Source organism: Protopterus annectens, chromosome 11.part0 (genome assembly GCF_019279795.1).
Source record: "Protopterus annectens isolate FY-2018-M chromosome 11.part0, PAN1.0, whole genome shotgun sequence".
NCBI classification, from domain to species: domain Eukaryota; kingdom Metazoa; phylum Chordata; order Ceratodontiformes; family Protopteridae; genus Protopterus; species Protopterus annectens.
Window position 1 is genome coordinate 1,114,664,554 of NC_056745.1, and position 15,865 is coordinate 1,114,680,418.

The 15,865-nt window shown below is 38.9% G+C and overlaps 1 protein-coding gene across 1 annotated transcript in view; it reads right to left on the bottom strand.

The window, feature by feature from the left end:
* Window positions 1–15,865, bottom strand: part of LOC122815724 (pseudouridine-metabolizing bifunctional protein C1861.05-like) — an 871,888-nt gene that overhangs the window by 647,417 nt on the left and 208,606 nt on the right. Inside the window, exons 7-9 of the mRNA XM_044088476.1 lie at window positions 12,374–12,494; window positions 5,276–5,363; window positions 1,646–1,771 (exon numbers count right to left, since the gene is read on the bottom strand). Of these exons, the coding sequence (XP_043944411.1) occupies window positions 1,646–1,771; window positions 5,276–5,363; window positions 12,374–12,494 (335 nt within the window). The remainder of the gene's footprint in view (window positions 1–1,645; window positions 1,772–5,275; window positions 5,364–12,373; window positions 12,495–15,865) is intronic.

Here is a 15,865-nt window from a genome sequence, read left to right on the forward strand (position 1 = left end):
CAGAGACTCATAGAATGGTATAGACAACATTGTGGTTTGACATTTATCCTTTGTTTTAATGTCAGGATCTGACCAGGCATTTGCTGGATACATATGACCGATTTTCTGGACCACAGTGAGCATGGTAAATGACCATGCCTAAAGGATAATGTTTGTGCTACTTTGCATGTGTCATTGATATAATCCATGCTATTGGAAACTTGGCTTTGCCACTGTAGGACCATTCATGTAGGACCGTGTCTGTCTCTGCAGGGCCACACTTTAAGGACCATACTTGTTTCATAGTACAACACTGCCAGTGTAATTGCAGGACCATGTACAGCCTGCATCACTTCTCATTATTTAATCATTTAACACATGGAGCCTACTAGATAGAAATGCCTCTTTTCAGAAGTGACCAAGGAGCAATTGTCTGGGTAACTGATTTGCTCAGAGACAGACTGTATGGAAGTGAAGACTGAAAGAATTAAATCCAGGGCTACAATATTAAGCTTACCAGAAGCTCACAGCTTTAGCCTTTTGCAATATACTGAGGACAAAGAGTTAACATTTTACATATGATCCCACATATTGCTTTTATCTCCAAGATGATGGTCACAAGTAGAGAAGTCAAGCATCCAAGAGTAAATTTACTTTCATTAGAGAAATAAGGGTCTATATTATAAGAACAAATGCTTAAAATGTCAAACATCTCTGTCGACACATTTTAAGCAAACACTCTTATAAGCAAAAGCTGACAAAGTTGAAACCGACATACTCAAAATATTTTAGTTGTCCAACACCGATCCCCCACTGCCGGATTGAACATGAACTGCAAACACTGTAAATTTCACTTGTAACGAACACTCTAAATATATGCTACACTCCTTCCTGTTTGTAAAGTAAATAAAGTAACCATACCAATTGCCAACAGTAAATCTCCAAAATTACACTTGTCTAAAACGGCGCTTTCCCGAAACACAAACCAGTTAACACACATACACTAATTTTTCTCTATTTTTGCAGGGGGCCCCACACTCCCTACTAGTTATATATACCAACTCTGAGATCGCACTGAAATTAAGGTAAACATCCATAATTCATAATATACACATCTTTACGTCACTGCTATATTTGTGTTTGTTGGCCAACTATGACATTTCGAACTTAACGTTTTAGATCTTTAGATATTTCACTTATGAGTGTTCTCTTAAAACGTGTCGACAAAGTGGTCTTCGACATTTTAAGTGTTTGTTCTTATAATATAAATCCGAGAAATAAGACTAGTTTTACTGGTGCTATACTTCCATTACTGTGTCGTTAACACAGATTGTTTGTTTTGCAATAAATATACACATTTTCCTTCTTGAAACTGATTCTGAAGGTCTGAGGACAACATCAAGAAAGGAATCAGGTTCAATATCAAACTGTCAGGTTCTTATGTATTTTATTCTTTTATGTGCAATACACTGCTATTCAAGAATTTGAGTATTTTGACTATAACTCATGCCAGCCAATTCTCAAACAAAAGCAAAAACTTTACATTTATTGTGAAAGCAATGAATGTTTTGGAAGCCTTGGGAAAATACAAATCCAGGACAGAAGACAAATTGCTAGCAGCAAAAAAAAAAACAAATCCGTGTATAAAATGGCAACATTGACTCACAGGACGAGAGAGTGATGACAGCATCTTGTTCTGGTCTGAATTAGCTTTTTTATTGCCTTGCTGAATCTGGCTTAAGGCACATGCTATGCAAGCTCCAATTCTTGCATTGTTTTTGATCAGAGACACGTCTAAAAGAATATTGTTAAGGAACTATATTAGAAATAAGTTATACCTGCAAAAGAAACTATTAAATTCAGTCAATACAAGAACTGTATTAGGAAGATTGTAGTTAGTCAGATCATACAAAATCAAAAAAATATAAGAATGTCTATAAAAATATATATATATTCAAGTCATTTAAATTCTACAAGCATATGTGTGAAACACAAATCTATCAGTTTGTTGAAACTGGCTTTGTATAGCTGTCCCTCCCACTGACCCACTGCCTCTTTTGTCATACCTTGTATATTCCACTGAAGCTGCCTGTTGTATTATACAGTACAACGGTCTTAAAAAACAATGTTCCAGTTCCTCACTACTCCTTCTGTGAAGTAATACCTTACTGTATACATTCGGAAGCATGTTGCCAGCTGTCCCCTCTAACTCCTCCTTCCTGTCATCCCTACTCTTTACAGTTACCCCTTATGACCGTTTTCCAGCTATTCTTGGTGCTTAGGTCATGTCATTCGTTTGCTTCTTCCCTCCAATGTGTGCCATCCTTTTAACTATATTCTTAGCTCTTTTTTGCACTAGACTGATTTCATTGCCCCAGAATGGCCTACAGAACTATGCACAGTACTTGCGGAATGGCCTCAACAATGCTGTGTACAAAAGCAAAATGACCGTAGCATCCTTAATTAAGCAACCTATCATCCTTTGGGCTTTCCACAGTGGCCTTTATAGTGTTCATAATGATTCTTAATGACTGATACTCAGCATAGCCACTGTCAAGTCCTTCTAGGAAAGACATTTAGCCAAAAGTTGATTTTCCAGTTATTGAACCTTACATATATAACTTTGCACTTTCTTATATTATACTGTGCTTGCCATCTGTGTGCTATCCTGCACATGTTCTTAAATCATTCCTAAGGCTTTCACAGCTATCTATTACAACAGCTCCTATATTTATTATACGCAGTTAGATTTATTTTGTACCATTGCTGTTACACAAATGTTTTGAATTATATTGAATACCATGGCATGCCACTACTTAGATTAAGTCCTCAGACATTACCCTCTTACAAGTCCCTCTTGCTCCTGTCCCATCCAGTTTACTCACCTCACTGTTTTGGGTTTACCTCTGTATTGTTGGTATCTCTGTCACACTCTAGTTTAGCACAATATCAAAGACCTTGAATTCAGGAAATCTACAGGATTAGCTGCATCGGCCTGTGATGTTACCTGTCATAAAAGTGAGTCAAATTTGACCAATATCACCTCATGCCCACCAGTTCCAATGGTTCTCACCTACTAAATCATTTGGTGACAGGAATTTGACCATGTCGGTTCTCACCTACTAAACCATTTGGTGATAGGAATCTGACCATGTCGGTTCTCACCTACTAAACCATTTGATGATAGGAATCTGACCATGTCGGTTCTCACCTACTAAACCATTTGGTGATAGGAATCTGACCATGTCGGTTCTCACCTACTAAACCATTTGGTGATAGGAATCTGACCATGTCGGTTCTCACCTACTAAACCATTTGGTGATAGGAATCTGACCATGTCGGTTCTCATCTACTAAACTATTCGGTGATAGGAATCTGACCATGTCGGTTCTCACCTACTAAACCATTTGGTGATAGGAATCTGACCATGTCTGCATTTTAGAGTTTCTCCATTTTCTCAGGGACTGAATTAAAGTTGCATAACCTGTTGTTGCTGAGGTCCTTTATTTCCACCCTGTTTTTAAGCAAGAGGAATCATTACCAAACTCCTCCCATACACTGAGACCACATACTGCTTCATACATAAGCAGGTCACTCTCTAGTGACTTTCTGAACTCCTGCTCTGCTTCTTTCAAGACTTGTCGACACAGCATGTCTGTTGGCCTCATCCCACCTCAGTCTTTCTGCTTCTCTGCCTACTTTGTCTCTAGATACCCTCACATTAATCCAGGCTCTGCAGTTAGACAAACAGGCCATGCAGTTATCAGTCAATCTTTATCATGCTTTAGTGTCTATTTAAATAAGAGAAGATGATTAAAGATAAATCTTGAGTCAGAAATTGTGAGTACAGGAGCAGAGAGGGAGAAATTGCTCCCACAGTATCTACCATAAGAGGTCCACCTAACCTATCAAGAAGAGCATCAGCTTTTGGCAACAATACCCTGATTCTAGGAACAAGCATGAGAAACTGATCATGATTTTCAAGGACTGCAGAAGATAATGACAGACTGATGAACTGCTCCGTTTCCTCAGGGAAAGGGGAATACTGCACCTTGTGATCAGTGAGTCCTGTCAGAGGCTGGAGAAAGACAGGAATGCAATGAATTCTATAAAGCATTAGCAGGTGTTTTTTTTTTAAGAGGGCCATGTGTTGCATGGTAAACACACCCACACATCCACACCCTCCCCAACACACACACACACACACACACACACACACACACACACACACACACACACACACACAGTTAAACTATGCAAACAGCAAAGGGAATATGGGAAAAGTAATTAGATCCAATAAAACCATTGACATCTGGAAATGCAACTACTAATGATTCCTGTAAATAAAACTAATGTTAAAAATGTAGTTAGAAGAAAACCTCAAAAACTCATGGACTTGAACTAAATGGCTTCCTGTTAACTTTCAAGTGCTTTTACACTGAGGTTCTCAGTACAGGAATAATAATGTATTATGTTTCCAGCTAACAGTGCTTCTCTGTTTTTTTTTTTCTTTTGCCCTCCTACCTGATGACCATTCATTCCTCTTACAAACAACTGGCCCACTTGATCCCCATCACCAGGGCAAGGACTGTCTGAGAGGAACATCATTCAGGCAGCCATCAGAGGTAGTTTGAGACTTTTCTATTTGATGCCCTGCTCTCCTGTGCATGTATGGCTTAGCAGCATACAGGTGACTATGAACTGGGGATGACTGTAATGAGCAGTTCCTCCACTTCTGTGAGGGTGCACCCAGGAAGAAATTCTGCCTCCTGCCACCAGGCACCACAGACTGTCCTCATCTCAGCCAAGACAATCATGTCTGCATATGTCCCCCTGAACATGAGCATTCCCCTCCCTCCCTGACAGAGACAAAGAGAGGGAGGCAGACAAGTGGACTTCACCTCTTCTCCCCTCTCCTCTTCTCTCTCACACCTGCTGGGCTCATACAATGGCAGAAACAGTGAATCAAACCTTGTTCACCTGGGTGATTGTTCAGGGCTCCATTCCTCTATGTCACAGAGCTGAATATATTATGCTTCTTTCTAGGTACAGGTTTCTCATAGTGGCACTGGAAGGATCACTGCTCTGAGCATTAAGAACTGAGTTATTCTAAACACATTCTAGAAACCATGAGCAAACACATCACTGATGGGCTTTGGCCTAGACACAGAGGTAAGCAAATCTGCTTTTGCATAGTTGAGACATCTCGCCATTTTGAGTGATGAAAATAAAGCAGTTTGTGACAACAAGATTCTAAATTAAAAAATTGGAATAATTAAATTAATATTCAAAGGATATTTAATTTCAAGGATTCCCCTTGGGTCAGTTCATTAACCCTTTGAAGAATATAGGGGGTAACATCTTTACCAACAATTCCATTAGATCTGGAAAAGAAAAATAATAAATTATTAAATTACACACATTTTTGTTACAGTCTACAAGTCCAAGGATTTTCAAATGTATATTTCATACTAGAGCCAAAAACTATCAATAAACATATTAATCAAAACAGGACTGCAATCAATGCCCTCATGACAAACATGTAGTACCTGGCACCTCACACCAATCAGTTTGCCAGGCTGTTTTCAAAACAGCCCAGCTTTGAGCTTACAAATTTTACTTTGGCCAGTCAGCACAACCGTTGAGACACATTTGGTTGCAGTGGGTCACACACTATATAGTAGTGAGTTAATTGGCAGTTACTTAAGTTTTTGTTCATTCATCTGATTGCAATCTAACATATGAAGTCTACAGTCACAGTCATACAATTGGCTGTAACTGATTGTTGCTGCTATATGTTTGTATGTGTAGTTGTCAGGGAAGGTTAATATTATTGTGGCCAATTATTTTATATTTTGTTGTATTCTAATATCGGAGGTGAATCCAGCCAATAATGGCTTCAATTGCAGGATACAGGAGTTGCCTGTGGATGAAAGTTCAAGTTAAACGATCGTAATTGTCTCTTTGATGAGATGGTATGCATTTGTATGATGCCAGCTGGAATACTTTACTAGGTCTGTTTCCAACATAATCAGATAGCTGAGATGTGCAGTCAGTAAACTGGCTATGACTGATGATCACATGGACTGTCTGTGATGGAAAGGACTTTGTATGCAGGGTAGAAAAGTTACAGTATACCTATTCAGAAGTAACAAGTTGGTCATAATTCTTTTCAGTTTCCATCACAGTCAAACATCAGCATTGTCCACAATAAGTGGCTTTCTGTGGGGTATGCATAAAATATGTGTGACAGCAACTGATCATTGGCAGAGTATCACACATTAATGTGTGCAGCCATCTAACATCACCTGATTCTCTGAGGTTTTAGCTGTGATGCATTCTGTATGCAATCTGTATGCACTCCCTTCCTCCATGCGGGTTTTAGTCATGTGCTTTGATTTCTTCTTCCAGACTCTTAGCTGTAGAATACATGTTTGTACTCATTTGATTTGTGCTTGACTTTCATCCTGATCTAAACCATATGGGTATGCAGAAGGTAGCTGTCCTGTTTATATTGCAAGCAGAATGCGGGTCTTTTGATCTAGTAGTTCTGGCTCTGTTCTGCAGATGTGCAAAAGGTCCATCAGAAACATGGTTCAGAGATGCCTTGTACACCAGGCAAAGATCATGTCGCAGAAGTCTGTATGATACTGAGTAAAGAAACTGGGCTTTGAGATATCAATATAGGACATTCTGTTTACTCCTGTCCTTTGTTGACGTTCCAGTTACTGCATGTGTCTGGTCAGGTACATACCGAACAGGACATTATATGCTATGATGGGCCTGATAAGGGCAAAGTACAGGAACGATAACATCTCTAGACTAGATGCAATGCCCTTTCTTATAAGCTGAGCAACACAGAAGTATTTTCTTACTACCTTGGGCACATGTTAATCAAAGGATAGGATACTATCTACACCAGTTCCCAGATCCCCGAGTAGTGAATCAGCTTTTAGGGGTGTTTTATTGACGAGTTACCCAGGGTGGCCGATTTCACAAAAGGTACAATAATGCACTTCTTGGCAATGAGTTTACAGCCATGGCTTTGACATCATGGGTTTGTCTGTGTTAGACCTCCCTGAAGAGTATTCTCATCTTGGGGCGATTTAATGACTACTCCCAATTGCAAACATCTATGAAGTAGGTCAGACAGAGGCTTTGACCTCCAAGAAGTAGATTCCAAAGAGAAGCAGGCCCAGCTCAGAGCCCTGAGGGACTTGGTGTCCAGCTTCTTTGTGGTGGCCCCACTGATCATAACCTCTTGGGTCCCATCCTTGAGCCAGCTAGCTATCTGTTGCATTATAAAGGGGTTTATGCCTAGTTCCATAAGTCTGACAACAATGCCCATGTGTGGTATTGTATCAAATGCTTTAGTCAGCTCTAGGTGGGGAGTATGCACCACTTTCCCCACATCCATTGTCTTAATGGCCTTTTAAAAGAAGTCCACCAAGGTCAATAAGCATGATCTTCCTTTGACAAAGCCAAACTAGGATGGATCCAGTGTCTAGAGATCTCCCATGTCCTTGTTGATAATTTCAATGATAATTCTTCCCATATCAGACTAATGGGTCTGCAGTTTCCAGGATCTGATGAAAGTCATCCCTTATAAAAAAATCCTCTATTCTTGTGGCACAAAGCTTGTTTTAAGACTACAGTTAAATAGTGACTCCATGGGTCCTGCTAAGTCATATTTTATAATGTTCAGGAGGCATCCAGGGATGTTAGTGGGGCCCATTGAGGCTGTGTTCTTGGCTATAGTGAGCACAGCTAGGACATGCTCCCTAGTTATAGTTGGAGAGGTTATGTTTGAGGGTAATTTTTGCAGGATGGTTTGGGGTGAGAGGGGCTAGAGTTGGAAGTGAATTTGTCCACTAATAGGTTAACTATATCACCAGGCTGAGTGAATATGGCACCATTAACCAGGAGTTCAGCACATTGCTGTTTGCTGCCATTGAGGTTTCAGACATAGCTGTAGAAAGTCTTATGGTTATCTTTCATCTAGAAGACTAACTTAATCCCAAAGTTTGCTTTCTTTGACCTAATTAGCCCCTTTAATTGTCTATTTAGTTTGATGAGGGAGTTTTCATCTTTATTGGAATTATCCTTTCTGATTGTTGCCATATTTCTTTTCGTTTTGTTTTAAATCCTGTTTAATGTGGAATGCCACCAGGGTAGTTTGTTTCTGGGGGTTAGTTCTCGGCTGACTTCTGGTAGAGGCAGCAGCTTCTATGCGGCCACTGATATTGTTATACAGATTTTCTAAAAGCAATTCAGCATAGGTTGCTGTGTTCTCTGGGTTTGGAGGGGCATTGAATTTTGGCAAACCATCACTTAATATAAGGTAGTTTGCCATAGAATAGTTCCTTTTGTTGGTTTTACAGAGTTGATTTTGATTTCAAAGGAGACAGCTTTATGGTTGGACCTTAATGCAGAGGACAAGACATTGGTGTGGTACAACATTCTCCCATATTTGTGTGTATGAGGTCCAGTATATTGGAGCCTCTAATGGGCATATTCACTATTTGGTCAACGGGTGTTTGCATTTCTGAAGTCCAAGAATCTCACTGCTTGTAGATTTCAGGCCATGTAGGATTTCCAGTCTATAGAGAGATATCCAAGGTCTACCATGAATAGGGTGTTACATTGGATGGCAAATGTCTCCAGTAGGTCCAAGTATGCACTATGTGCTTCTTGGAACATGGAGGGTGATGTCTAGCTGTCTAGGATATGGTACAGGATTTTGTCTATGGTGATATACACTTGGAGGAACTCCAACACAACATCCTGTTTGACCAACCTAGTGGTGCTTGTTATTCATGTATACTGAGAAAGTTCTACTTTTAGCCCTTGTCTGTGCAGCACCTAGTCTAAACGTGTAGAAGACAATGAAATCTTGTACTGCCAGGGTACTCTCAGCTGCTTTAAACCATAGCTTGGTAACTGCACAGATGTCTGTATTTTCAAGTGTGAGGAGAGTTTGCAAGGAGTATTTTTTTAGGCTCCTTGCATAGAGCAGCAAAAACTTGAGGTTCAGTTTAGTTGATTTGCCTGTGTTGGTAGGTGTGTCAGTTTGGCATTTCCTAAAAAAGGGCAGTATAGGGGTGGATAAAGTTTTAGCCAGCATTCAAAAGCCTAGAGGGGACAGGTGCAGTCCATCCTTGGCAAAGCAGTGTGGTCTGTTAACCATGTCATCCCAAGCTAACAAGTATTGGATCCTCTTAGAATGACACCAGAAAGACAGCCAACTGTTAAAATCAATCATCTTTTGATCATATTGTGGCATCATACTCCGTGATTGTAATTTGCTGTTCAATGTTAGGCTCATACCAGCCTGAGACACACAGTATGAAAGCTCCATGATGTCTCTCTTCATATAGTCCAGGGAGGTACATCTCAGGTCATTTACATTTACATACACTATGATGGAAACATACTGGTACCTGAGTTGTAATGACTGAGTGTGTGATTTGGTGGATTCTGGCTCCAGATAAGCAACTAACAATTATCTTCTCCTTGCTCAGCCTGGTTAGAGGGGTATCGGTATGTCTTTCAATGAAGTCCACTATGAAGAGAGTCCTGGGAAGTAAGTTTGCTTGCTTTAAGGGCTTAGTGTTTGGGGCTCCATTGTGTGCATGTGACTATATGTGTGGTGTTACATACTGGGCCAGATTCAATAACGCTTACACTAAGTGTACATGATATGTATTCAAGAACATCTCTACCACATTTTTTGTGCTTTCTAGTCACTCAGAAAGATGACACTAAGGGTACATGTAGTTTACAGTTTGTGGTAACCTTTATGAATCCCTGTCAATATTTAAAGCTGCAAGAAAATCAGTAAAAAAACTAAAATTAGGAGGTAGAAGATGTGAGTCATGCCTGTGTTGTCTGTTCACTCAGAATAGTGTACACTTAGTATAGGCTTTATTGAATCCCAGGGATTGCTTTTTCTAAGTGCCATTGTGCTTGCTGAGGAATAACTTTGCCACTTGGCAGTCTAGATGATCTTTGGTGTTTAGGAAGTTTGTTTTTAAGTTCTTCAGCATATGTCATTCTATGTGAGTGTTGTGTGCTATGTGAGGTGGGTGTTGTATGAGTGGTTTTGACAAGCTGATGTATGCTTGTATGTCAGGGTTTAGCCTCCAGTGTCATTGTCTAAGTACACCTCTCACATACCAAATCTGTTTCTTTAAGGATTAAGTGGTTGTTGGTAAACATGAGATAAGTGCTACATTGTCTTAAGATGTCCATAACCACCAAGCTGGCTACAGAGAAGTTAGGAAATTGCATCTCCATTCTGTCCAGTTCTTTGACTGGTGAGTTACAGGGGAGCTGGTGTATTGGGGTAAGAAGGCTATTAAGGGAACTTTGTTGGTGCAGGCCAATAAGGGTGCTTTATTGGGGCAGATTATGCTAAACAGTACTAAATTCTACTAACTTTAAATGTTTACACAATAATGAATTCTACTAAATCTACAGGTATGCGCCAGATTTATAGCAGCACAGAAAAAACAGAAAACTAACTAATGAGCCCTCTGGCCAGTAAAACGATTACACTACAAGTCCTTTTATGTGTTTTCCAACTCAAATAGACTGGACAACCACCACCTACCACAAGATAAATAAATCCAGTCCTCCTAAAGTAAAAACATGGTAGAAGAGACTCAAAAGTACAATGCTACCACAAGCCAGTTCAGCTAGCTGGAGGTTCCTTACTGAAGGTGATTTCAAAACAGTCTTACAACAGTAACAGTGAGAAGAGCAGAATTTATTTAAAAAATACAGTGACGTGCACAAATAAAAGCAGGAAACAATATGGAGTAAAGGCGGTTTACTCAAGAGCAAAACTGGTTTATTGGTTGGACACTGAATATCATGGATCATCTAGTGAAAACAATGGGTGGAAGAGTTTATACAACAGACAGCAGCAATGAAAGAGGGGAAGAAGGGACTTTAGAAATCAAACTACCATAAAGGGCGGAGGCCAGGGGCACAACTTTATAAAACCACAACAGGAAAATGGAGCGAAGCTTAGGAAAGCCAAATCATAGCTCTCAACCAGTAAGGGACAAATGTCATCAGAATTAGGGAAACATCCAGAAATAATCAGGGACACATCCAGAAATAATCAGGGACACTTAAAATATTAGCACTATTAACTTCAAACATTGACAGAATAAGAGAAAGTGAATTAATATGCATTTTCTGAACAAAAAGAAATTTATAACTCTAATTATTATCATTATTTATTACGTGCAATTCACTACCTTTTCTCCAACAGTCACTGATTTCAGGAGGGATTGAGAAGGACAGACGTAAAATCTGGGTCAAAATCAGGGACTTCCCTCAAAATCAGGGACAGCTGAAAGATATGAAGCCAATAATGGAGCTTTTTCAGAAACTTTAACATAATGTCTCGGGGGGGGGGGGTACAGAGATAATGAACAAAGGAACAAAAAAGCACTGGAATGCAAGTGCTCTGAGCTGCAGGTCAATGAGTCCAGGCAGGTTAGAGTTTCAGAAATTTTAGCCCAATGTCTCAGTGGGGGTGTGGGGGATACACAAAGAACAAGGGAACAGAAAGGCACTGGAACACAACTTTAAAAGCAGGTAAATAAGCAGAATACAAAAATGTAAGAGCAAAACAGGAATATCAATGACTGTAAAAGCACTGAAACACAAATCCTAGAGCAGAAAAAACAATACTCTCACTATTGTAAATTTACAACAGTTCAAGGCACCAGACTATATACAAATTTACCACTAACACTGTTTACAGAAAAAAATCCAGTAAAAAAAATGACTAAATAAGGCTCAAATCTGGCAATAGTTCATAGGAAAGATTGAAGATAGCAATTTACATAAATGTGGTCACCTCAAGGTCTTATAGCAAGACTGAGTTTACACAATTGTAAAATATATATTTTTGCATGTTATCTTTTTCCCAGGAACTGGGGCAGTTTACTCAGTTACAAATAGCAGAAAGTAAAATAAATTAAAAAAAACAGGATTTCACATACTGCTTCTAACTGCTGGCGTTTTTTTTATCCTTTACTCACAACTTCCTGACTACAGAATCTTTTATGACTTCCAGTATAATTACATGTATATAACTAATTCATCCCAGACTTATTGCAGACTAGGGTTTCAGGGTTTATACATATTTTTCTTTATATTAAATAGAACAAATGCAATTCTCCTGTCACTGTTATGACTTCTGAATGCAATTTCACAGTGCAGTTTTCAAAATGTAAATATAGCTTACAAATTTTTTACAATGCAAATTATTCAACATTTACATGCAACATAGACAGAGAACTAAACAGATTTACATATAGCTAAAATGTTCATATGCAGTGAACTTTCACATCAGTAGCAGCTGCTGAACTCTCACCTTGCCTCTGTTACAGCCTGGTGTATCGCCTCTTCGATAACCTGTCCAGATGCTGCATGGGCTTCCGGGATGGGGACTGCAATTAGAAGCCCACTACAAAGGCCATACTTCAGACTACTGTCTAAAATGAAAATATACAAAGTTGCATTAGCTTTAATCAGTATGAAAATTCTGATTTTGACTATAACTAATGCTTGTATTTATGATAACTGTTTTCTTTGTTAAATGGGTACACAATCTGGTCTAATGTTAGTCAATACCCACTGGAAAGGTGCAAAATATTGCATACATGAATGTGTACACTACAGTGCAAGTTAGACCAAAGCACACAGATTTATACAGTATAGTATAGTATAGTAGAGTAGAGTATAAAAGAGAAACAAATCAGGGATTCAAAAAATCACAGATACATTTTTTTACTTAATCCGCTGATATATAGATAAAACAATAAAATGGTAATTAAACCATAAATAATATCTTCAGGGCAGCAGCCTCACATTTCCATGCATTTGTGGTTTCATAAGAGTTGGGCCTCAGTAATGCTTCACACATGAGGTAATCACTCCAGGTTTCTGAAGCAATTTTGATAAGGCTTGCTCATCTGCAAGCAAGTTGTTTGGTGATCATATCCAGAATGACAGCTCCTTTTTTATGTCTGGTTGCATGACTCTGAGCTGAGGGCACACCCAGCATGGCTGCTTCTCTGTGTTATTGAACTAGACTATACAGTGAGGCTGATTACTGAGCAATATGCAGTAATCTGAATAGACTTAAGGTTCTTCTTATCCGGTTATAAATGAATCCCAAAAGTCTCGGGATACTCTTGATGCACCATGTTACAACACCATAGATCAGTGCATAATGACTTTAAATATTCTAATGAGTAGTCTTACACAAAAAAGAAGGGCACTCTATTGAAATTCAAATCTGCAGAATTTATTTAATTAAGAAAAAGTAAATATTCACTGCAGAAAACACATTTCAGAATGGCCAAAATATTGCTGTATAAAGGGACAGTGAAATTAAAGAATGCTATTGTAGCAACCAAAACTCACAGAGACATTTTCAGCTATAAGACAGGGTTATTAAAAACAAAACTCACAGAGACATTTTCAGCTATAAGATAGGGTTATTAAAAACAAAACTGGAGCTAGAAGTTGAAGAAAATAAACGCCAGAGACATTTTCAAGAACAAGGCAGGGAAACCACTGGATAAACATTTTATATAAGTAAAGCTTTCGGATACAATTTCAGTATTGAGAAAGGATTGTTAAAACAATCCAGAGACTTTACTTATATAAAGTGTTATTAAAACAAAACTCACAGAGACATTTTCAGCTATAAGATATGGTTATTCTAGAAGTCCCATTTTTGGGTCTACATCGAAATCCCAACACCCAGAAGATCGACGTTTAAAATCCCAAGACAAAAATCACAAAACTACGAAAACTCAAACGTTGGATTTTTACTCGGGTAAGTAAACACTTGGCCAAATGGAAACAAAACTCATGCAGAGGTAAGTAAAACCCACCTAGGTGGGGGGGCTGCACTCCCCACACCCTTCTAAACTATATATATCAATTTTGGGAATGCTCTACAGTGGAGAAAAGGGCATGTAGTGCAGGCATATCCTAAGCAATTAATTTTAACTTGAAAATTTATTCATAGCTGCATAAAGACTTATCAATGAGAGGAATTTGTTCATCTATTCATATCAACATGTTGTGCAGATGTATACTTAAAGGATAGCTTTTAAGTCCAATACAGAGTTGGAAATAGGTTCATAGGTGTGTACTAGGCTAATGACCCTGGAGCCTTTACAAGCCTAGCCCATAGAAGTGCCCTGGCATTGTGCCACCCAACGTTAGTTCCTAGTGTCTCTATCAAGTAGAGCCACTGGAGTCATACCCGGGGTGAACTTTCTATTTCCCATCACTCATCAAGATTTCTCTTGATGAGGGCCAGTGAGGTGCTCTGCTTGACATGTATGGGAAGTCTGTTCCAGAGCATGGGCAGTCTCTGGGTTATGAACCTGTCCCTCCAATATGCTCTGTTGATTGTGGTAATGAAGTTGAGGTCTCTGGAGCATGTGGTGCGGAGGGATTGGGATTTCTTTAGATGTAGCATTTCTAACAGAGCTTGGTCAGACATGGCTTTGTAAGTTAAGCACAAATCGCCTCTTAGTAAACCTGCCCTTTTCACAGACCACCCATTACACTTACTTCCAAAGCTACAGGTAGTAAGAGACTTTCTGGGTTTTTCCTTAAATTATGAACTTGTCTGGTGAAGCATTGTAAGTTGTAGAGTAAAGCACAGTATAATACACCATGCTCATTATGTCCCTTCATTTTATAGGACCTTGTATATGCTTACATTTGACATGGCTTCAAGCCTTCCCTTCCCTTCCTTCTGTTCTTACTCAGACATTCATTCACTACCACAGCTACTATTCTGGTCACTACAGGACATCATATGCATTTTGTAATTGATTGTGTGTCTCTTTTTAAATATCTACATCAAGTTTTGCTATGTTTTCACGTGTACCTGAAAATCTAACTTTAGAACCCTCTCTTGGCAGGCGTGACTGCAGGCATCCCTAATGTCCAGCTCACACTCAATCTCTCTCTCGTCTTATGCTGCCAATAGCCCATAATAACATCCTAAACTAGATATAGAATCTTTCTCTCAGATGGGTAGCAAGGCTTTACCCTACATACAAAGCATCTTCTGTGACCCTTTCAAGTCTAATAAAAAGCTTCTGGCACAGTTCTTCCTTCTATCATTCAAGTTTGCACCTGCAGCAGACTTACAGGTATCATAGGCATGTACATTGTTTCTTTGTCCATCTTCTCCACCTCCTTTATTTACATTCAGCTAATTATAACTCAAATGTCCAGACACAGCTTTTTCCCCTTGAGGAAATATTATCTTTTTAATATAAATTAACATATGAACCTATATACCTATATATTTGCCATTGTATGGATCAAAATGTGATTTGACATTTGTAAGTGTGTGTGCGTATGTATGTATGTGTATATATATATATATATATATATATATATATATATATATATATATATATAAGTATTAGATGGACAGTTCCTTCAATTGACTGACAAATCACTCTAAAAATCAGTTGCCTATACAATTCACCTAAGTAAAATCTAGAAAAACAAAATAAGTCTGCATCTGTGTTAACAAAAGATGGTGCAACAATTGTGAAATCATAGTACTACAATGCTGTGAAAATTTAGAGTTCCTGTCTATTAAATGTAGACCATTTTACTTGCCCAGGGGAGCAGAATGGGGTCAGTGCAGCAGTGGTGTATATCCCACCTAGTGCTAATACCACTGAGGGTCTAAATAAACTATGCAATCATATGGGTGGGCTGCAGAGTAAATATCCTCACTTTGTACACATGGCAGCTGGTGACTTTAATAAAGCAGATTGGAAAGCGGTATTCCCACACTACCATCAGTGTGCGGATG